At 33.9% G+C, this 25,256-nt stretch overlaps 1 protein-coding gene across 2 annotated transcripts in view; it reads left to right on the forward strand.

Moving 5' to 3' along the window:
* Window positions 1-25,256, forward strand: part of LOC145242447 (BCAS3 microtubule associated cell migration factor-like) — a 156,450-nt gene that overhangs the window by 99,742 nt on the left and 31,452 nt on the right. For both annotated transcript variants that reach the window (XM_080105503.1, XM_080105504.1), the window contains 5 exons: window positions 5,687-5,830; window positions 6,651-6,950; window positions 9,201-9,363; window positions 14,939-15,039; window positions 22,867-22,967. In XM_080105503.1, the coding sequence (XP_079961629.1) occupies window positions 5,687-5,830; window positions 6,651-6,950; window positions 9,201-9,363; window positions 14,939-15,039; window positions 22,867-22,967 (809 nt within the window). The remainder of the gene's footprint in view (window positions 1-5,686; window positions 5,831-6,650; window positions 6,951-9,200; window positions 9,364-14,938; window positions 15,040-22,866; window positions 22,968-25,256) is intronic.

The raw sequence follows: 25,256 nt of genomic DNA on the forward strand, positions 1-25,256 counted from the left end.
AGATTTTCAGTTGCATATTCTGATTCCTTGTACAAAAATACACTTATATGGTAAATTTCATTTCTTAGTCTTGTATTTTAACAAAGATATGACATTTTTACTGAAAGTAGTGTAAAAAATGTGACGAAACGCATATGGTCTTAAAGAGGGAAAAATATCCAAACGTGTGAGGCACAAAAATAGCCATATCTTCCTTAATTTTAATCAGATTTTAAATATTTAAAAAGATTCTTTCTTAGCTCATGAAGCTATTTCTATGCATACCAATATTGAAATATTTCAAGCTATTTCAATTTTTTTCATGTGTATTGCTAATATAATTTCTTGTAAATGTTGAGGGGAATCTCTCCAATTCTGCGCTCATTTATGAAGAATAGAGAAAAACTTTAAAGTAACATACTCAATATCGTCATCCATGCGGGGGCGCAGAAATACCTGGTGTAGAAACCTGGTGCATGGTTATTCCTCTTGGTGTAATGGACCCGTAGATCTTGTCAGATCATCCGTCTAAGAAAGAAAACTGATAACAAAACTGAGGCGTCCTCGGTCATGGTTGACAACCTTGCTGGAGCTGGTGACTCTAACAAATTCCCGGCTTGCAAACGTAACTTGCTTAAGGAGTAAATAGGCTCTTTCTATCGCCAGCTTTCACACTTCTTCTTTGCCTATTAGCCAGGCAAGAGGTACAATACCAGGGACTCGCCAGAGTCACCCTGTGCTTGGCCTTATTTCCTGACTAAGACATTGAATTCCGTTTCCCTATTCCCTATTTTAAATTTCTTTCTTTTAGAAACTGAGAAAGTTTGCTTGCATGCCACTTGTGCTCACTAGACTTGTTTGGGCTGGTCTTGTCTGAGAGGTTGAGCGTAACTGATTGACAGTTTGTCTTGCTGCTGTTTCCAACTGACAGTACAGGAGCCCTAACTCTTTGGTAACGCTTATACATCTGATGATAGAACAGCCAGTCTAATATCAGGGTAGTTGTAGTGCCATGCTATATCTGGTTGGCTTTCACGAGACCACACATTGTAGACTGGACTCCATTAATAGACCACTGTGTTTGTATACTTGGCATCAAAACGGCACACTTTGCTCAACACTCTTCCCCATACCTAACATTAAAGAAAAACATAATTAAATGACAACCCAAACAAGTATCACGATATAACCAAACAACCCAAACAAAACCAATTTGCCTCCGCCCTTAAGACTCGTTTTCACAAATATCTGTAGGCTTAGGAGTAATCTAGATGATGTAAAGCCTTATCTTTTAGTAAACTCCCTGGATAGCTTAGCATTAAGTGAAACAAACTTACACTCTCGAGTCACCTCCAACTACTTTAACATGACAGGATACCTCCCTCTTTGCCGTAAGGACTTGGATAGATGTATGCATATGCTTAGAGTATTCGTAGCACCCTCCCTTAAACTAGAGAAAAATCTTGAAGTGGGTGACCAGGCTTTTATATGCTTTCAACTAATATCACCGCATTAGTTACTTATATTTTCTCTGCCGTTTTTCCTCAAGTTAGGATTGTACTCTAATCGATATGTCTCTGATAGTAATGCCCAAATACATGTTTGGTGACTTTAATGTCCACCATAAAAATTGGCTTGGTTTCTCAGGTTACACAGATGCAGTTGGATGCTCTACTATTAGCTTCTCTATAGCCCATTCTCTCACACACAGTAATGTTTCTAACTCTCCTACCAAATCGTGAACCTCAGCAGGCTTCACTTCTAGACCTATTCCTCACCACAGTACCTGAGGATTGTGTGACTAATGCCCAGTCAACTTGGAAACACACACCACCTAGTGGTATCAGTTGACATCACATTTAAATCCCAACTTCAAGGTGAGGAATCATTGCTCAAAACAAGGTACTACAACAGGGCTGACTGGGAAACCATTAGAGAACACATCCAAGATGCTCCGTGGACTGATATCTTCTCTCTTCCTGCTGAACAGTGTGCCAACTGGTGGTGCAAAGTGAGAATTGAAGCACATGTTCCCGCACGGAAGTATTATAGCAAGCCCCACTCACCCCCATAGTTCACTACAGATTGTGCAGCTGCTATGGCACAAAGACAGCATGCATTCCACCAGTTTGTACGTTATAAGTAAAATACAAATAGGCAAAATTCGTAGATGCTAGAAATCATTGTAAGAAAGAAATAGTTACAGCCAAAAGAAAGCATGCTGAAATAATCAGGGAATGCATAGAATCACCAAAGATAGGAACTCGTGATTTCTGAAAAATCTATACTAATGTAGTGAATAAAGGACAATCAGTAATTCCTCCACTGAGCAACAACCAGAAGGTTGCATGCATGGTAATGGAGAAGGCAGAACTGCTGTTCTGGTGATTGCTTCTAACTCCACCTTAGAGCCAACAAACAACTCCCTCCCAAATTTCCCTATGTGGACTGAAGCCACATTAGATGATGTAAAATCGCCCCTTCTCATGTCTGCAATATCATAAAAAACTTAGACACCTCAAAAGCGTGTGGGCCTGATGTCATCTCTGCTATACTAATTAAATGTTTAACTGAGCTAGTCCCTATACTTTCAAAGCTCTACAATAAATGCCTTGCTGAATCTTGCTTTTCTAATAGCCGGAAGATGGCCTCTGTGGTACCAATATACAGGAATTCTGATGAAAGAACAGACCCTCTCAATTATCGCCCTATTAATCTCTTCCCCCTCTTCACTAAAATCTTTGAGACCTTAATTAATCAAGCACTCGCAAAAGCAAGTCTTCTCTCTGACAAACAGTATGGATTCAGGCAATGTCGTTCTACTGCATATTGAAGTAATATTTGTAATAAGGAATGAAGACAAAGCCTGATTGAGGAAGGGCCAGAGCAGTGTGTTTATTTTCTAAGGTACAGAAGCCGGAACGTCTGGTAGTCCCACATGTATAAGTGCACCCGCAGCATATGATGTTTCATATTACAACATCCCCCCTGTTTAGTTATGTATTTGTGCGTGTAAGACTCAGTTCTAAGTTAATTAAAGTTCTACTGAAAGGGTGCTAGATAGGGTGTATGGGTGTAAAGTGGTTTGTTATGTTGGCCAGTGTTATGTGTTTTTTGTATTGTTGTAGAGTGTGATAGTTTGTTTTTGGCTGTTATGTACATAGGGCTGTTCCACATCCTGTGCTGCTGTTGGTATTGGGTTGGCAAAGTGAACTTTCTTTTTGTGGTCGGTATTGGTACAGCATGGAGGTGGGCTCTGTTGTGGCGGAGTCTTGTCGTATTTGGAGTTTGTGCAATGTAGCTCCTTGGGTTGTCATCATTCTTCCGGACTATGGTCCCAGGGTACCACACCCTGTCGGCTTTGTTTATTATGGTCGCATGTTGTCCTGGATATAGTGGTGTAAAGTCTACAGATTGCATACTACTGTCAGTTTCTCTTCATTTCTTTTGACCTTTCCTCTAATCTTGTTTTCCTGGCTCTACTCGGCTGGGTAGTGTCGTGGGTATAGCTTGCCTGAATAGTAGTTCAGCGGGTGATGGCAACTTGCTGTCTATTGAGGTTGTGGTACCAATATACAGGAATTCTGATGAAAGAACAGACCCTCTCAATTATCGCCCTATTAACCTCTTCCCCCTCTTCACTAAATCTTTGAAACCTTAATTAATGAAACCCTAGTTCACCACCTTGCAAAAGCAAATCTTCTCTCTGACAAACAGTATGGATTCTGGCAATGTCGTTCTACTGCAGATATTTTAACATTTATCTGTGAATGCATTTACAATGTACTGAATAAAGCGGGTGGAGCCACAGCTGTAGCCCTTGATACATCCAAGTCCTTTGACAAAGTCTGGCACAAAGGGCTGCTAATGAAAATTAAATTGTACGGTATAACTCGACGTATACTAAATATAATTAGATCCATCTTAGACAATAGAAGCATACAGATTGTCATTGATGGACATACATTCAAGCAGCATAACATTAATGCAGGAGTGTCTTGGGGGGGGGTGATCCTTGGACCATTATTATTCCTGATATTCATAAACGACCTATAATATTGTGTCCGAGATGGGTATATTTGCTGATGATACAATTCTCTATAATATGGGAAGAACAGATGTACATAAATCTAAAACAATGGCAGAATCATTAGAAAATGACCTCCAGACCATAGTTGAATGGGGACGCAAATGGATGGTAACATTTAATGCTAGTAAAACCAACCAACCAACCAACCTTTTAACAATTAAAAGACGCCTCTCGAACTGCCTATATCGATGAAAAATAACATCCTACCTGAGGATTCTACCTTCAAACTCCTTTTTTGGGACTATTTTACCATATTTTACTTTGTGGGCAATATGAACTGTTACAAATACATAGAGGACATTGCAAAGACTGCTGGGTTCCCTCTATTGAGCTAGAAGACTACTCACATCTGAGAGTATCCTGTACCTCTACAAGGCCTCCATTCGTTCATGCATGGAGTATTTTTGCCACATCGGGCTGGTGCATCTACCAATAGCCTCTCCATCTTGGATAGGTTCCAAAAAAAGTTGTCAATCTAATCGGTCTCACTTTATCAACTAAACTCCAGCTCTTGTCTTATTGTCACAATGTTGCATCTCTGTGCATGTTTTAATGGAATGTGTTCTGATGAACTTGTTGCACTTGTACCCCGTACATATCCCCGACAAACCCGTTTAGCAATAAGATCTCACCCCTTCACTGTTGAGGTCCCTAGATGCCAAAAAGCTTTCTATTCTAATAGTCTCTTCCCTTGAACAGCTAGACTTTGGAATTCCCTTCCTGCTACCGGCTTTCCTGGTCGTACTGATATGTAGAAGTTTAAAGCTAACATAACCCAACATCTTGCTAATCTTTCCTAGACATGGTCTCAAAAAGTAGCTGTTTTCATCCAAGTGGTGATACGCCTAGTTAGGAGTTAACGTTAAATAAATAAAGCTGGTATAGTGTATATGTGAGTATATTTATCATACAAGTGAATGTTAAACATAAAAAATGATATACATGAAAAGTAGGTATAAAATGCTGAATAGGTATGGGAGGCTGATATATGGATCTGCAGAATAGATTTCCACATAGGGGTCAAGGAGTCTAAAATATCAAAGGAGTCGGAATTCAAGGAGTTGGAGTCAGACTTTCACCATCTGACTCCGCAACCCTGATTAGTACTTAATAAAAAATTATGTAATTGAGAGGAAAAATTACAATACTTATCAATCCATCAAATATTCAAACAATGAATTATAAATTTATTAGAACTCCTTTTTTTTAATGAATTAATAATTATTGTAATTCAATTTTTATTTTATCAATTTTTTTTTTTTTTTTTTTTTTTTTTTTTTTTTTTGCTCTGTCTAGCATATTGAGCATTCTGTTATCTTGATGGGTTCTAGTGTAAATATATCTTTATAATTGTATATATATTAGTCTTCTAATCTATTTACAATTAATGGTTTCAAATAATATAAATTATTTATTCTCATATTCTAAAAAAAATTTAAAATCATTCCCAAGAGTGAGAAAGCTATTTCATACTAAATTTTTTTGTATTTTCATTAAAAATACAAAACAAAAGTTACTTTTTTTATTTTTTTTATTTTATTAATTCTCCTTCAGAATCGTTTTGTCATTCGAAGAGTTTCAGTTGCTTACATTTTTGCATGGTTATTTTTATTTTAGGTCCTGTGAGTATCCGGACCCACTGTAATCCTAGAGTTGTGAACAGGATGAGCCGATTCCACAAAAGTGCTGGACTTGATGAGATTGAACGCACAAACACTGGACGTCACAGTCCAGTTTTGTCAGGAAGCCCAAGTTCAACGGGTAAGTCTTTAAATTTTTTTTTTTTTATTATTTAAAAAAAAATTCCCCATTTTCTGTTGGATCTATAGATTTAAAAATTTTAATTTAGAAATCGCTCCCAAACAAAGCATGAGACCACTTGATGTAAGTGTCTGTGTCGGATATATACCCGAGAGTCAAAAGAATAAAAAGAATATTCTGTTGTCACAGCCCTAGTGATAATCTAGAACCTTGATCCGAATCTTTTGTTGGAATGACTTTTGGAGAGAGATTTTAGAAAAGGTAGCTGAAATGTTCAATGCTTGTAACGAATAGTCTTTAGACCACTGGATGAGATATATACACACCAAGTTAAAAGTATTCAGAAGATAAAACTCATGAATTAAAACGAGGTTATTAAGAGTGCTCAATAAAAGAGCAAAATATACTTTTATTTATATAAACAAATATTACATAGTCGCTACACTGAAGATGCTGATGTTTCAGACAAATTGGTTTGCAAGAAACAGTCACTCATCAGGTGATGTAAAAAAAGTTTATTTTCTACCAAAGGCATCTGGTTCCAAAAGATAATTGATCCTAGACTTAAGAAAAAATGTAGAATATATTAATGTCTGTACTAATTGAGTCTTTTTCTGGCTCGGCCATTTTTTTTCTATAAATCACAATTGGAAATCCTTCTCTGGGGCACTAGTTTTTCAAATAATGGTTTTCCCCACTTTGGGTTACATGTTGCCACTGTGGGAGAGAAATAAACGTCAAAACATTAGTTTAGTCCTTTGTTATTGAAGTATCTTTTTTCATTTCTTTTTGTTTATTACTGTACTTTTATATTTTACAGTGGGTATCCAAGAATTGTATCCTACTTACACCCGGCAAAATGCTCTGACTAATAATTTTGGCAATCCCCGCCTTCCACCCTACCCTCATCCAATCCCAATCTATCCCCTTGCTCAAGTCAAGCAACCAACTGCTAGCTTGTCAGGAATTACCACGACGGTCACGGGTACAAGAAATGCAAATCCTGCATTGCAGCCAGGTGCAACAGCCGTCATTGACCAAACGGTCTCTGCTGTTGCATGTTTTGCCAGTCCAAGATGTTGTGTCGGATTCACTCCTCCCGTTCCCATTGAGAGGCGAGGTGAGTTTTAGTCTTATTTCTGTTTGTCTTTGTGTTGTATTTAAATATAACATTTTTTATTGATCCAAACATTGTATAATGTTTGTATAAATTGTTTATATATAATTTGTATTCTTGTCTGTTTGTTTACAATTTGATTAATATATACAAAAGGTTCCTTACTTTATTTAATCTTTCATTTATTTCTATATATTGTATGATTATTGTAAAATATACAATAGACCATCTCATTTACATATTACATTAAGAAAAATCAATTTTATTAAATAGCAGTATCTTAATCTTTTTAGTGAGAGAATTGTTTTAAGTGTTCTATTTAAAATTATTTTATTTTAAACAATAATATTGATAACATTTATTTGGAATTATTATTCCAACATATATATATATATATATATATATATATATAATTTTTTTTTTTTTTTGTGTGTGCGATCACATGGGCATTTGCTATTTTTATTGAAACAAAAGTTTTAATGATTTATGTTCTTTCCAGTGTTCAATATTCAAAGAATAGTTTCTTCTCTTTGTATCCCTTCTAACGAAATATCTGGTGGAGAGGGTATCACATACCTTTTTTTGCGATTACATTTACATGTTTTCATCCTTTTATTTTCGAAATTGTTGTGGGGGGGGGGTATCCATGTTGCCTATGATGAAAATGATTAGTATAGCAGGTGTGTTCCAAACTGAACTTAATGTCAACCCAGGCAACAATATATATATATATATATATATCTTTTCAAGTTCATTTAATAAAGCAAACCTATCAAGATAATTAAAGTTAATAGCAATGCCATAACCTACATAGGTTCTTTCCTACTCTTATTTTTATCCTTATTGATTTAATAATACAATAAAGTTCTATGTAACTTTTATTTCTCATCTTTTTAATTTAATTATATACTAGAAAATGCAAAAATGGCATAAAAATACTCTTAATTTTACTTACATTATTACTTAATTTTAAGATGCTTTCTTTCCACATTTTGTTTTAGGCTTCAATTAAAGACAAATTTCTTTGATTTACATTATATTTCCTACTTTTACTAATTTACATTTAAAAACAATATTTTGATTTAAAAAAAAAAAAAAAAAAAAAAAAAAGGGGGGTCTTAATGCTAAACATAAATGGAGTTTTTTTTTTTTTTTTTTTTTTTTTTTTTTTTTTTTAACTGAGCAAATTTATTGTAATTTTCTTTTCATGTGACAGTTTCACACCTAAATAATTCCTAGGTTAACATTAAATAGTGATTTTTTTTTTTTTTTTTTTTTCTTTTACTATTCAAATTACTGTTCTCATTTTGAATGTTATTTACAAAGTTTCAGCTGACCTTCAGGTGTATCTTATCAAACTCGAATTTGCACAAAATTTCAAATAGAATCTTTTATTTGAAATTCCATGCAGATTCATAAGTTTGAGAAGATATACCTGAAGGTCGGGCAAACTAGAGGGGCCTGTGGAAATCCCACAGCGGACTAATTGATATGTAATATATTGATGTTGGCATTCTGTAAATGTTCAGCATAAATGGAAACCCCTCTGATATTATTGTAGCTCTTTTGTTAAAACTGCAAAAATATTTATCTAAGCTAGCAAGGACGCCCAGCATATCCCGGTTGTAAAGTCCACTTAAATAGATTTTAATTTTTGCAGATTTTGTATATATTATAGTTAATGTTCTATCAATTTTTATCCATTATAAAGTGATTTCAAAAATAAAAAATATATCCATATGACTTAGGTGCATCAGATTGAATCGAAACCAAAACATGAAGAATTCCTGATAAAATTATTCATGAAAAGAATAGATTACTGGAGTGCCATCAGCTATAATCAAAACTGAAACCAAAACTTATGAAGAATTCTTGGTAAAATTATTTATTACAAGAAATGGAAGTTCATAACAATTAAAGGACAGTCACTTGGATGTAAGCGTGACACACAAAGTAAATAACACCCATGCTATCGTATTAATATATAGATAATACAAAGTTTAACTTGTGTTTATTTGTCCACTATTAACATATGGTGATTGTTGTGGGGAGATGGCTGTCCCATGCTATCATAACAAAAGTAACCACTTATGGTAGTACATAAAATAAATGCAGTTTATATTGAAAAAAAAGATACAATTATTTTCTCTACTGGAGATTTCACTCATGTTGGTTTGATTTTTTTTTTTTTTTTTTTTTTTTTTTTTTTTTTTTTAAATCATCAATTGTGATTTTTTTCTTTGTTTTTATCAGAGGGCAAAAAACCTTTTGCTTCCTTATTTATTGTGGGTCAGGAAGGTTTTCTCACAGAATATGATCTGGAACCACGACCCAAACCTGTGCCTGCAGATAAAATCTCTGATGACACACCTCTTGAATTGGTTGTCACCGGACAGTGTCAATGGCACTTACAAAGGTAAAATCTTTTTGTTTATTTTATCTTTTATCATTATTTTGAAAATTATGAGTTGGTTGATAAAGTTCAGGGAACCAGCAGAGCATTACCATTGTCAACCAAGGGAAGAGTCTATCAGGCATGTGCATGCAGTGTAATTATATAAGTGAAACTTGGTCAGTGAGGTTTAAGGATATAATGGAATAGAAAGAAGGGATTTGGGATTCATATGATGGATGTGTAATAGTCTTAATGACACATTTGTGATAATTTCAAATTAAGATTAAATCTGGTCACTGTAGAAAGATGTGTCCAAACCAGGAGACTTTGATGGCCACATTGAAAGAATGGATGAAAGTAGATGGAGAACAGTTGAGGTAGCAGGTTCAGTTCACAAAGGAAATCCAAGGAAAACTTGGTAGGAAGAGATACAAATGAATTTAAGGGATAAGTAAAGACCTATCCAGAGATGGTAAATTTCTTAAAACTGTCCAACATATACCAACATGAAAAATGGACATTAAACCAAAGGTGATGAGATTTATTGAACAGTTCAATTTGCAGGCTTAGTTTACAGAAGGCCAAGGAAAACTGGACATAAGTGATAAAAATAACTTTAACCGAACCACAGACTAGCAAATGACAATTCTTAGCCTGATCAAATTAAACTGCAAACAATTAACTAAGAGCTTATGAGACTTATTACTTGAGGCATGTAAATCTAAATTGCCCAGGAGACATGCAAAAAACCAACCATTTGCCCATCTACTGGAATATATCAATATTTTGATCCTTTGTGATGAATCGGTTATCCACCTAAAAATAAGTCAGTCTTATGAACATTATTACGAATTCCATTATTATTAATGCAAACAGACAATAACACATTCATGAGTTTGTAATAAAAAAAAAGAAAAAAGACCTTCATGAAATACAATGAACATTAAAACACGTAGGTCCTGGGTTCAGTACACCACGCTGAAATAAAAATATGAGGAGACTCTTTAAGAACCAGAAATATACAAGACGAACAGTGTATGAAAATAACGGAAAATGGTAATTTTCAAAGTTATTGTTTATTATAAAACACATGTAATGGTAACTTTTAAAGTTATTTATAAAACACGACATGTAATGGTAACTTTCAAAGTTATTGTTTATTATAAAACAATGAACTATGGTCAAGAAGGAATAATGCAATTAAGTGAAAATAAAAAAAGAACAAATTATACAGATGGGGAGGGGGTACCTTTGTCTACTATTTGAAGATGCCAACGAGAAATATATCAAAACAAAAAATGTATCTTCAGTACAAACAAATGATGGCAAAATGAATTCAATGTTTTAATATACAAGAGAGGGAAATATTCACAGATGACTTACTGAGTTTATTCTTTTTTTCTTTATCTTTCCTTTTGTTCCAAGCAGTTGGTGAAAATGTCTTTGATATCCATCCCTGCTGATTAAGGCGCACATTTGTAAAGTTCGCCGTTTACTGCCGTCAATATCGTGTCCTTTCGCCATTGGTATGGAGTTTCTCCCAGGCATTCTCTTTTCGCTGTTGATGGGGGGGGTCGATACCTCCTATCTCTACAACATTGCTGCCTCTGGTGCTGGGTGGGAATTTCGCACATCCGCCTGACACTATGGCCAAGAGGTGGCTCTTGTACCAAAAAGGCCTCTTTTTTTTTTTTTTTTTTTTTTTTTTTTTTTTTTTTTCGTGTGTGTGTTTCTCTCTCTCTCTCTCTCTCCCTCTTCTCAGTATCTTTCTTAGTCCTTTCTTTTCTTTATTTGTCGCTTAGCAACTGACATCGGTCACGGAGCAGTCACTAGCCACCTGTTAGCCTGTGTACTAGATGCCTCTCCTTTTCTATGCTCACTGTCTCTTTCTAAACCTTAGGTTTAGCCTCTCCCTCTTTTTTTCTATACTCTCTTTTTCTCTCTCTTGAAACTATGTTCATTTGCCTCAGTGATAAGATAAAAAAAATAACAAACGATACATTTCTCATTGGCCTGAAATTAAATATTTCGATTTTTAATTAATTACGTAATCCAAGTCATGGATTACGACACATCACCCCACCAGAAAAATGAAATAGCGTGGTATGACGCGGTTTTTCATAAAATTTAGGACAAGTGGCACAGGCAATTATCACAATCCTCGTGGTTTCCACCGCCTTGCAAAACGCTAACTTGAGTGGGAGTGTCTCCAAGTATTTATCTGGTGGATGGCCTTTATAACAATTTTTATGTCGACGTAAATTATCTCCCTTAGCTTTATTCCTATAACTGTCACCGTCTTCATTTTCGTCGCTTGGTGTATCTTTATTAATATTACGTACATAGTTGCCGTCATTATTCTCTTCCCCGTCATCCTTACTATCATCGTATACTACATCTTCGTTTCTCATCTCGTCTTCATGATTATCACCGTTTTTGTTAAACTCATTGTTATTACTGTCTCACTATGGGTCGGCTTATTCTCGTTAGCATCGTCAATGTTTTCCACACTTAACTTGTCTTTCTCTTTCGAGTTATTAATTGAAATTTCCTCCGCTGCTATATTTTCTCATGTTCTATCTCTGTCACATGGTTCATTCTCACAAGTAATATTACTGTCAACTTCATTGTTCGGTTTGTTTTCATCAACATCACTATCATCATCATCGTAATCATTATTACCATCGCCTTCACCATCAACATTATCGTCGTATTCGTTACTACTATCGTCGTTTAGGTGGACTTTACCAACCTTCTTTCCAACACAGGAAAGTTTAGTCTTACTGGCTTCCTTGATGAATTTCTCCCCCTCAGATATTCTTTTACTACCGCCATCCTCATAATCAGTATCATCTATGTTATAAATGTCGTCCTTGTATTTTGATGTATCATCGTGGTCCTTATCACCTTTATCGTCTAATTTCTCCTGTCGTTTTTAGCTTTTTCTTTCAATTTATTCCCACTAATATCACAGTCTATGTAGTTTATTTTATTTATTCCGTCATCGCTATTGCTTAATTTATTCGAACAATTGTCATTCTTCGTTTCAGTAACTATGCCTGGATAGACTTCCATATCCGTTTCACTCATATTTGCATCTACCTTAGACTCGTTATTACATTCTTGAGATTCTTGACTTTTAGGTGACGTTAAAATAGTACTCGTTGTCCTTAATTTAACTGGGTTGGAAGAAACTAATTGGCGTGGAAAGTTTGTAGAGTTATTTGCAAACATGGCTAGTGCACCAATGTGTTCTATTATTTTGCTTATTTCTTTGATATTTGTTGCTTGTCTTATTTTAGTATTATTCAGTCTCTGTATGAATCTTTTCTTCAGCAGACGGTACTAATTTTAACGTGGCTTCATCAAATACTTTATTTTCCACTAAGTATATTGTTACTATTCTTTCCAATTGCGTCTTCCTCATACTCGGTGCGACAGCTAAGTTATGTTTTCCAATTAATGTCGTCTTTCTTTAAACTACGTAGTCCTTCGAATGTGGGAGATTCTATGAATCTATCTACCCCTATCATAACATTTTTATTTCAGCTTTTAAGATACTCCTCCACTATGGGAATTAATTGTGCTCTACGAAGAGCAGGTCTAACGTCTAGTCCATAATGTCTTCCTATTGTCACGATATCATCCTTAGGTAATTTTTGAAGGCATTCGCACGAAGGCGACTTTAAAAATACATCCACACTAGACATTTTTGTATCCCCTTAATTTTACAAACTTCATTATTTTATCTCTATGGCTTCTGTTATCTCACACGTGTGCCATCCATAAATTCATAAATCGTCTTCCCAGACGATTAGCCCCCATTTTATTTGGGGGGGGGTGTCGATCTCTGTAGCTGGGTGGAAATTTCGCACATCCGCCTGGCACTAAGGCCAAGAGGCGACTCTTGTACCAAAAAGGCCTCTTCTCTTTTTTTCTTTGTGTGTGTCTCTCTCTCTCTCTCCCTCTTCTCTTCTCAGTATCTTTCTTAGTCCTTTCTTTTCTTTATTTGTCGCTTAGCAACTGGCATGGGTCACAGAGCGGTCACTAGCCACCTGCTAACCTGTGTACTAGATGCCTCTCCTTTGTCTCTTTCTCTCCATTTTTAGGTTTAGCCTCTCCCTCTTTTTTCCTGTACTCTTTTTCTCTCTCACTTGAAACTACGTTCATTTTCCTCAGTGATAAGATAAAATAAAAAAACATACATTTCTCATTGGCCCGAAATTAAATATTTGGATTTTTAATTACATAATCCAAGTCATGGATTACATCACACATAAAAATACCTACTGCTTAGTCTCTGTATCTAGCCAGCCATTAAATTTAGAAGATCCTGAGTGACTCATAACCCCAGTGGAGTACCTCATGTCTGTAGAGGCCTTATTTTTTAAGGGGCTTTATCTCTCCGTATGAACCTCCCTTTTTAAGAAACACTAATTTTTTTAGTTGCATCTACTCCAGAAGACAAAATGATTTTTCTTACTCTACAGACAGATATTGTGTATTGACAGCAATTAGTTTGTATTAAGTGTAGTTGTTTTAATTTTTACTTAAACTTTTCTCACTATCAGATCGAAATATAAATTTAGATACTTTAATATAAAAATCAAGTATAAAAAAAAAATGCATAGTTTAAGAGAATTATATACCTTACTCTTGATTTGTTCTAAATTCAGGACCAGTGTTCATTTGAAAATCAATAAATACCATGACTCAAACCATGTTAGTGCCTTTTTTTTTTTTTTTTTTTTTTTTTTTTTTTTTAAGCTTATGGTACTGTGGTTTCTAGCCTGAATTGGATTAGGCAACTGTAAAAAGGACACACAAAATATTTAATTTGTAGAATGATCCACCAAAAATGCTACCCATGGAATTGTTAATGAAATTCATAATCCTTTCTGCAATCCAACCATATTTGATACAAACTTGGTGGGCGAGTCGGGCAAATTAAAGCAGTCTGATTTGTCTAAGTTGCAGTCATGAATATCCAACAGTCTTTGTTTTATTGTCATTCAATGATAAACACACATGGTTAGGATGTGCAAAAATGTCGATGACTCTACCACACTCTTGGCACCACTTTGATTCTGGTTCTTCAGTTCATGAATATTTTGATGATTTTGATCTTTGAGGTAAACTCATAGCTAAAAATCTGGAGGGTTATGGTTCAGTGAGTATGAAACCCATTTAGGATCATTACCTTTTACTGATGAGATGATCAGCAAAGTGTACCTCACATATTAAATCTGGACATGGCCTACTGATATGTATAATTACACATATTTATTATATTATATATTATCATACATACTAATAGGCCATGATCTGGATAAAACACTGTTAGATGTTCATGAAGTGGATTTTAGATTGGATTGCAGAAAAAAAGATTGAATTTGATTAATGATTCCATGGGTGGTATTTGGGGTGGGGGTCACCCTGTATATCAATTGTACAAAAGTATTGAAAAATAAAAATGACTTTTTTGCATACATTTCTTAAAACATTAGAAAAATTACTGACGAGATTTTAATCCCATTTTAAATTGTTTACTTTATTTGTTCTTAGCTGTTCAGATATTTAAAAATTTTCTTTCTAGATCAAAATCCTCTCCTGAATTGTTACCCCCTCTGGCTAATAACAATCCCTTAATTTTGGGTACAACGGCTGTATTAACCCAGCAACCAACTCTTCAAACAGGTAAGATTTGTAGTCATTACATAATTTCCACCTATTTTGTTTTGCACTTGCATCTTCTAACCCATGGAGTGATTAGTATGTGGTTTGGTAAGGATACACTTGAATATTCTTAATCATGGGAAGATGTATAAGTTTGATAATACTTCTATTGCTGCCCAAACTATTTTCCCACAAATTATAAAGAGTTCTTTTTGAAAAGTCAATGCCACAAGACGTTATCTCTTCATCTCTAGTAACGGCTTAGCTAAACAGAATAAAACTTACAAACTCAGTTCCATTTCTATATTACATACAGACATGACAGAAAAGGATACACTCACGGAAATGCTTTATTTCAATAAACATAAAATTTATAGAACAAAATAAAAAATAAATAAATGGTCACAAATTGAAAAACCAATACTTGGTTGACATTTCTTTTGCTGTTTTAAATGCTAGAACCCTTCTAGACATGGTGTTGATCAGTTGATAAATATCATATTGAGGAATTTCTTGCCATGTCTGATGCAATAATGCTGAAAGTTCATGCAACTTTTTTGTGAAGGTTCCAGTCTAATAGCACTCCAAAGGTTTTCAATTGGGTCAATGTTTGGGGATTCTGGTGCAACCAGATCAAGCTATCGGAAAATGACTCCCTGAAACAAATGCACCTACATTAACATTTTTTTTTTTTTTTTTTTTTTTTTTTTTGCACAACTAAGGCATGTTCTGCAAAGCCTAAAACAAAAACAGCCCGCCTCCCTTCCCCCTTTTTTCCACCCTCACTTCCCTACTGGTTTCCTAACTTAAAACATACCAACCAATAATACTATAACTCTTTTCCTTTGCAAAACTCAATTATGTTCTGCAGGGCAGAGAATGAAAACAAAATCTTTCACAGAAACGCTAAACCAAGCATTATAAGGAAAGGAAGTAATAAAAACAACCAAACTAAAATCCATGAATAAATATTTAAAAAAATAAACAACTTGAAGCATAAAGTTTTTCCGATTGATCAGATTTCACTAGACCCCATCGGTGGGGCATCAGAAAATGCGGACTTCCCCCTGCTCTCCCTGCACAGTAAAAGTCTCTTAATGGAGCTACCTGTTGGCCATAAGGTAGCAACCGTAATGTCTTGGTTGAGCAGTCCATGACTTGGGTCTATCTTCAAGAAATCTTTATGAAATCAGACGACATAAAAATAAAAAACTATAATCAATATAATCATATACACGATATTGGACTCAGAGCCTCTGGAGGTACATCAATTCTTATTAGAAATGACATACTCCAAAGTCAAATACAACTTAATACAAAACTGCAGGCTACTGCAATAAAAGCAACACTTCCCAAAGCTATCAACATTTGCTTGCTATGCATATTTCCCAATGAAAGCATAACAGATTTGAGCAAACTAGTACAACTTCCAAAGCCATACATCCTTATGGGAGATTTAAATGAGATATAGTAAAAAAAAACAAGCAAAAGGGGGAAAAATTATAGAAAACCTAATGATGAAAACCTATATCTGTTTAATAAAACACCCTTATTTACACCCAGGACTGGTACATTCACATCAATTGATTTAATATTGTGTGATCCAACACTTGTCTTGGATTACAAATGGAATGTATTAGAAGATTCATATAGAAATGACCACTTTCCCATTAAACTTGAAAATAATGTTCCAATGCCAGAAAACAAAATACCACAATGCAACTTGCAGAAGGCTGATTAGAATAAATTTCCAAATTTATGTCGAACTAAACTTTAGAAAATAATTCAAATCAAAATATCACATTTTTTACCAATACACTTTATAATATTGCTGAAGAATGCATTCCAAAAAGTTCTACCTCCCCGAAACATAAACCCTGGTTTGATGAAAAAATGTAAAACAGCCATCAGAACTAGTCAAGCTATACTAAGGAAATTCAAAAAGAACCAACTAAAGAAAATCTCGATAAATATAAAAACAAAGCTAAAGCTCACAAAGCCGTTAAAGAATCGAAGCGAACATGGAAAAACTACGTCAAAAATAAATACAAAAAGTAAAAAGGTTTGGGACATGATCCAAAAAATTTCAGGAAAAAATAACAGCAACCCTATTAAACACATGACATATAACCAAAAAATTACTAGCAAGAAAGAAATAGTGTCTTGAAACTTTTGCAAAAAAATCCTCCCTAAATCTCTAACAAAAACTTCCAAATTATTAAGGAAAAAGCAGAAGAGGAAAAACTCCAGTTTCAGACAGATAATACATAAAAATTACAACCAGCCATTCTCTAAAAACGAATAGAAAATATTCCTAAGCAGAGCTCATGACTCAGCCGTTGGCCCTGACCAAATCCACTATCAATTTATAAAACAACTTCCTGATACTAATTTATTTATTGCGGACTATATCCTCATTTTTCTTAGTTGTTTCACAATGTTTCGCCAACTATTCCACTGGTCTTCGTCAGGTGGTCACCGTGATGGGATAGGAACTCTGAATCTCCTGACTGCATTCGCAGCAATTATTGCCATCCGTAGTTGTCATCTCATCACGTTTTGATCAAGTAAGCCTCTGGCCGGCTTTGGGTAGGATTGAAATCGCTATCTTCAGACCATTCTCACCTGGAACCGTAGAGATTCAACGTCTCTATAAACTGCGCTACGGGCTTCAAAGAATTGTCTAAAGATAGTGGTTTCAATCCTACCCTAAGCCGGCCAGAGGCTTACTTGGTCAAAACATAGTGATACAACTATGTAAGGCTAAGAATGCAGTTAGGAGATTCAGAGTTCCTATCACATCACGGTTACCACCTGACGAAGGGCAGAGGAATAGTTGGCCAAAACATTGTGAAACATCTAAGAAAAATGATAGTTCGCAATAAATTAGTAAATAATACTCCTCTCAATAATGAGTTCCAATTAAATATATACTTTCTTGATACATTTAGACAACTTACTGCATATATTCAATGATATTTGGGGAAAGTGGCAATGTCCATGAAATATGAAGGCAGGCCATAGTGATCCTATACCGAAATCATCAAAGGACTGTACAAATCCCATGAATTACCGACCTATAGCATTCACTAGCTGTATTTCCAAAATAATGGAAAGAATGATTAACAGCAGATTAGTATGGTACCTTGAGACAAATAATCTGATTACAGATTATCGGTCAAGATTTAAGAACAAAAGAATCCCCATGGATCACCTGATTCAGCTAGAAACCTTCAAGAAAGAACACCTAACAGCAGTCTTTTTTAATATTGAAAAAACATACAACTCAGCATGGAGGCATGGCATAAAAGATTTACAAGACCTAGGATTAAAAGGCAGAATGCCCATTTTCATCAAATTTTGTAAATGATATACAATTTAATGTACAACTAGGTGATACCCTATCTATCGGTAAAAAAAAACAAGAAACAGGGGTACCACAAGGAAGCATCCTGTCTGTCACGCTTTTTAGCATCAAAATAAATAACATTATTTAAAATATACAGGAACAGAATGTGCCCTCTGTGGATGATTTCCTGATCTGTTATAGATCAAAATATATTCCCAGAATAGAACACCATTTACAACTTTGACTAAACATGATGAATTGACAATAACAAATGGGTTTCAATTTTCAAAAGAAAAAAAACAAAAGCAATCCATTTCTGCCAAATCCGGAAGATGCACCATGACCCAATATTGAAATTGAACAATGAAATTATACCTATAATAGATCAATATAAGTACTTGAGAATCATCTTTGATAAAAAGCTAACATTCATTTCTCATATCAAATACCTCAAACAAAACTGCAACAAAACCATCCAACTCTTAAAAGTAGTAGCATACACAGACTGGAGTGAAGACAAAGCTGGATTATGGATGCTATATTTATGGATCTGCAAGAAAGTCTTACATAAAGGAATTAGACATGGCTCTAGGAGCCTTCCCCAGTGGAAAGCTTATATGTAGAAACAGGTGAACCCCATTATCACTTAGAGAAAAACTAGGACTACAATATTATACAAAATTGGCTTCATGTCAAACTAATCCTGCTTGTGTGTTTTCCACTCCCAGTACAAAAACCTCTTTGATAGAAAGGAAAATGCTATAAAACCATTTTAGCCTACGTATAGAAGAATCCATAAAGCCCAAATAGACATTGCAACAATACACGAATCTGTAAAACTTAAATACCCCACCCCCTGGCTAACAAAACAACCAAAAATAATATCAAACCTAATTAAGTATCCCAAAACAAAAACTAATCCAATCCTATACCAAGAAAAATTCCAAATCAAAGATGAATATCACAAACATTCAACAATTTACACAGACGGTTCAAAAGATGGAGATAACATTGTATGTGCAGCCATACACAATAGAACAATCCTAATTAAAAGATTACCAGACAAAGCCTGCATCTAGTGGCGAAGTGTCGCCCATTGGTATACTATACCTTATAGAATCCTCTAAAGATAAAAAAAAATTAATTCTGTTCAGATGCCAGATCAGTACTTGAAACACTGGAAAACAGGAAATCAACAAACCCAATAATCACCAAAGTGCTCAATAGAATTGATATTTCTAAATATAAAATAAACACTTTTTTTTTTTTTTTTTTTGATACAGTCATATCAACCAACATAAAAGATAATGATAGAGCTGACAAAGCAGCATTAAAATTGACCCCAACTAAAGATAAGATCCCTTATACCGATTTTTAAAACAAACTGTTAACAAATATATTAGAAACACATGGTAAGAGTCGTGGACTCCTGTGCTAAAAACAAACTGTACCAAATCAAGGAAAACTGAAACCAAACAAAAGAATGACCAGAAAGAAGGAAGTTTTAATAAGTCTCCGAATAGGTCATGCCTCTATAATAAACTCTTACCTACTCGAAAAAGCCCCCTTCTGCATACCCTGCCAGGAGCCATACACAGTCAATCATATACTAACAAGATGCGAAGACTTGAAAACAAACTGACTATATAACAAAAAAAACTGCAAAGGACATATTAGTGTAGACCCTCAAGTATCTGAACATAAGAGTTTCTCAACAAAATTAAAAAAAAAAAAAACACACAGAAACTACTTTATCTAACTATATAAACATACACTGAACACCAGATATATACATAAAACTTATAATTATTAATGTATAAAATAAAAAAGACTGACATTAAATAACCACTTAGGTTGATATACCATAAAACCAATTAATCTATCATATCTGGGGATTAACTTGGCCATGGAACTTTATTAATCTCAATATGGCTAAACCAATGTTGTGTTGCCCTAGCAGAATGACAAGGAGCTCCATCTCCCATAAATAGGGAGTTAACTTGATTCATTTGACAACAAGAATATTGGTAGGAGTCCTTCATGCAATATTGAAACATTTAGTAGAATTGATGTTTCCATAGCACTCCATTAGGTCTGAGTGACCAGCACTCCAAATTGCACCCATACCATAACCAAAAAAGAATCCTTGTTTCAACATTAGCTTCAGTCTTTTTAGTCAAACTTTTGCTGAGAGAGCCTACATGCCCATACCCTTCCACTGTCGGGAAATAATACAAATTGTGACAGAGAAAATGACATTGGTCCAAAAGGTCATAGGTTTCTCTATCTCACTAGTCCAATCTTTTCTGCGCTTGATATTGGCAGGACAAAGAGGGTTCTTTCTTGCAACTCTACTATAGTAGCCCAGCTTGTAAAGATACTTGACAGCTGTTCTGGGACTGACACTAGCTTATGTTACAATGTTAGAGGCTTTGCACCGAGTATCCTCTTCAACATTTCTTTTCACAAGATGCAAGGTTCTTTCAGAAGACCTGAGGCAACCTGGATGAGGGTTTGTGCACTCTTTGTCCTCTTTTGAGAATTGTATGATCACTCTATTAACAGTAAAAAAAGAGGTATTGAAAGATTTCCTGCTATTTTGTGTTGAGACCACTTTAATGTTGATCTACTATTAGTCCTTGCAGAAATTCTGATAGGTCTGATACTCCTTTGGTTTGTGTCATGCTTCAATGTTGTTAGATGCAATTTTAATGAGATACTCTAGTTATTTCAGCACTATTCTTATCTGTAAATATAAATAAGCATATACCAATCTTAGAAAAAATATTTACCTTAGTGTCTAGTCATGTCTGTGTATATCTCCTCAGACTCCACCTATTTTATATTCCTGTTTTCATAACTCATTCTGATTCATGTTGTGGTGATGAAACAGCTTGAATCAAATTAATGTAATTTGTAAAGAAGTTTGCCTTTTTAATGAAAACTTTTCTTCATATTAAATGAGGCCAGTATGGTGTTACTGATACAACAACCTACTACAAAATGATAATCCAACATCTTTGTCCCATCTCCTTAACAGACTTAATGAAAATTAAAAGCAACTCTGATACAAATGAAAGGGAAATGATAATGCTGTCTAATTTACATGGGTTCGACTAGTAATAATATAATAGCTATCTAGATGTGGTAGTGTAAGTATTTTAATTAAATTTTGATTTGCATCGCCTATGACAATGAGTAACGAAGATTATTATTAATTATAGTGTCTTTCTGGCATCTTATGAAATGCTGAAAGCTAAATTGCATAATTACCTTTGAATGTGTTATATTTAACTCTTGAAAAAAACTACTGCTATAAGGTGATATTTTACAATATCTGACATAAAATAAGGGTGATTAAAAAGAATAGCCAATAAATACATGTAACTAAAGGTAAGTTGATCTATTTATCAAGATAATTTTTTGTTTTAACATATTTAAGTGTTTTTAGTTTAAAAAAAAGTGACTTCCATCAAGCGGAAGGTGGAGCTCCGATAATCACTTAAAAATTGAAAATTAAATAGAAACAGTTTGTTACCAATCGTACGGAAATATAATGTTCAACTAAACTCTATATTTTTATTATCAGTATTTTTATTTAAGATTTGCCCAAATATTGTGAATTGAATAACTTCCAAATCTTAAATTTAGGTTTGTGAAAAAGTTATTGGTTGGCTGGAATTGTACTAACTGGTGTGTGTTTGGTGGGAAAGATGGGATATTGTTTATAAATTACAATCTAGTACTCTTTTCATCCCAAATGCTAAGCAATTTATGCACAATATAGAAAATGTGTCTGTAATAATTAAATGAAAATGGATCATCTAATTTATAAAACTCCCCATGTCTGTCTCTGTTTTCAAACTCTATCTCTTCCAAAAGTAAAAGTCACAGAGCAGTGCTAGGGGCCTCAAATGATTGTTCTTTTATGAGTCTTTAGCCGATTAAAATAGTTTTTATGGTTAAAATAGTTTTTATGGGGTCAAAAATGGTTCTAAATTGAAGAAATTGTTATACAATTTGTACATTCATCTTAGTTTAATTTTAATCAGTTCATATGCGTATTGTCGTTACAGTGGTAACATCACCAGCTTTGAATGCTAGTTGTGCTTTCAGTTTCGATTCTAGCTGATGATACCCAAATACTTTTTTTTTTTTTTTTTTTTTTACTTTTTAAATCACAACTCTATAATTTATACAAAATCTGGACAAATTAAAATATTTAAGCATATTTTATGACCAGGCAAAGCTCCCCCACCCCTGCTAGTTGCATAAAAGAAAAAAATATTTAAGTGAATTTGGTAATACTCCATAGCCTTCTTTGGGAAGGTTCTTCAGTCTTTTTGTAAATATATTCATTTGATCTCTCTTTATAGAAAAAAAGGCAACTAAAAAAAAAAATGTGATAAAAAAAATATTGACCTAAGCATTCAAATTAGGATTTTCTGCTATGGTGGCATTGAACACAAATTTTTTTTATTTTTTTTTTTTTTATATAGACTATGTTGAACCGTGTCAGGTAACTCGACATGATTCCAGAGACAGCCTGTCGTCTGAGCACAGCAATAAAGAAACTACAGATGAAAGATGGCTGCCACAGGTAATGAGGCAGGAATTTTTGTTTTTGTTTGCTATACACATTTATATGAAATAGTTATCCACACAGGCACACATATATATGTGGCTCTACAGACCCCCCCCCCATATATATATATATATATATATATATATATATATATGGCTCGAAAAACACAAGTGAGCAATCTGAACTAAATGATTTCCACTTAGTATTGAGACAAAAACAATGAAATGATTTTCAATTATGATTTTTGTAAATAAAAAATATTTATATAATGGTTTTCAATTTTTGTAAAAAATGAGTAACATGCTTCAAATAATTGCTTTTCAATAAAACTTTTTTGGCTGGAAGAATCATTTTCTCTTAATGACAAGATTCACATGTGTTGTCTTGAACAAAAATTTTTTTTATACTATTTGATGAAGTTTCACATGGACTGACTTATGTTTTTATTCAGTGTAACATGTTTATTCAGCTCGAAAAACATGCAGTGTTTACCGATGTATTTGAAAATTCAAGATGGCGTCTCACACCCTCTTTAACACCGTAAGTTTGGAAAAAGGTGTTATAAATAAAAAAACTATACAAAATACTATTAAAAACCCGCCGAATATATGTCAACCTATGTCACAGTAACATGTATTGAGCGAGTTTTTAACAGTATTTTATCCGGTTTTTTATTTATAACACCTTTTCCCAAACTTACCGTGTTATAGAGAGAATCAGACGCCATCTTGAATTTTCCAAGTCATCGGTAAACACTGTATGTTTTTCGAGCTGAATAAATATGTTGGGTTTGTATTACTGTACACATAGATTCGAAGAAGTTGTCAAAAAACAAATATATAACAAATAAATGTTATCAAAGGCAAGATAAGTTACTTTTCTACCTAACTGGATATATTTTTCGTGTTTTTATTCAATGTAACATGTTTATTCAGCTCGAAAAACATAGTGTTTACCGATGTATTGGAACATTCAAGATGGAGTCTGATTCTCTCTTTAACACGGTAAGTTTGGGAAAAGATGTTATAAATAAAAAACCGGATAAAATACTGTTAAAAACTCGCTCAATACATGTTACTGTGACATAGGTTGACATATATTCGGCGGGTTTTTAATAATATTTTGTATAGTTTTTTATTTATAACACCTTTTTCCAAACTTACGGTGTTAAAGAGGGTGTGAGACGCCATCTTTAATTTTCAAATACATCGGTAAACACTGCATGTTTTTCGAGCTGAATAAACATGTTACACTGAATAAAAACACAAAAAATATATCCAGTTAGGTAGAAAAGTAACTTATCTTGCATTTGATAACATTTATTTGTCATATATTTGTTTTTTGACAACTTTTTCGAATCTGTGTACAGTGATACAAACCCTTTATCTGTTATATATTTGTCCCCCCCCCCCCCCCCAAAAAAAAAAAAAATTAGAGTGGTTGGTGTTCTGTAGTAGCGTATCTGGATATTTACCAAAAAAAATATATTTAGGTTTGGCTATAAATTCCTAAACTTATTTCACCCTAAATAATTTAGGTGACTGAAAAAGGAATCTAATTGAATCTTTAATTTCCTGAATAGTATCCGATAATTCATTTTTCTTCGAGTTATATCGAATACATTAATACGGACTTTAGGGGCTTTTTTCGTAATGTTACCGTAAAAATTATTTTTTATTGTTACAAATTACGATGCTTTAAAAAAAGCAAAAATAAATTCTTGTGTTTTTTATTTACTACTGAAAACCATAACTTTAGTAAAGGTATTTTTTGTTTAAACAAAATAAAACATTTTCACTAAGAGTTAAGTAAAAATAATTAGTTAATTATATTCTGCGATCATTATTTGAAAAATACTGCAATTTTCATTAAAATTCGTTAATTTCCTGATTTTTGGTGCATTTTTAAGTAAAGGGAGGAATCAAAATGTGTATACACTTTCAGCGTCGGCATTCATTTTGAGACCACGTGTGGTTAATTTAAATATCCAGTTTGGCAGAAAAGTAACTTATCTTGCCTTTGATTTGTTATATATTTGTTTTTTGACAACTTTTTCGAATCTGTGTACAGTAATACAAACCCAAACTTCGGAGGTTGGAACCCCCCCCCCCCACACACACACACACCTAAAATGTACTTGGAAAAATCGATTTTATAGTGAGATTTAAGAATGGTTAGTCGAAAAAAAAAAAGGTGAAAAAGAAAACAAATAATCAATAAATAATTGTTACCAAAGGCAATAAATGCTACTTTTTTTTTTTTTTTTTACTTACATTGAATATTTTCAAGCGCTTTTCTTTATTT

The sequence above is a fragment of the Euprymna scolopes genome, chromosome 21, assembly GCF_053919585.1.
Source record: "Euprymna scolopes isolate OS-2025 chromosome 21, ASM5391958v1, whole genome shotgun sequence".
Classification (NCBI taxonomy): Eukaryota; Metazoa; Mollusca; class Cephalopoda; order Sepiida; family Sepiolidae; genus Euprymna; species Euprymna scolopes.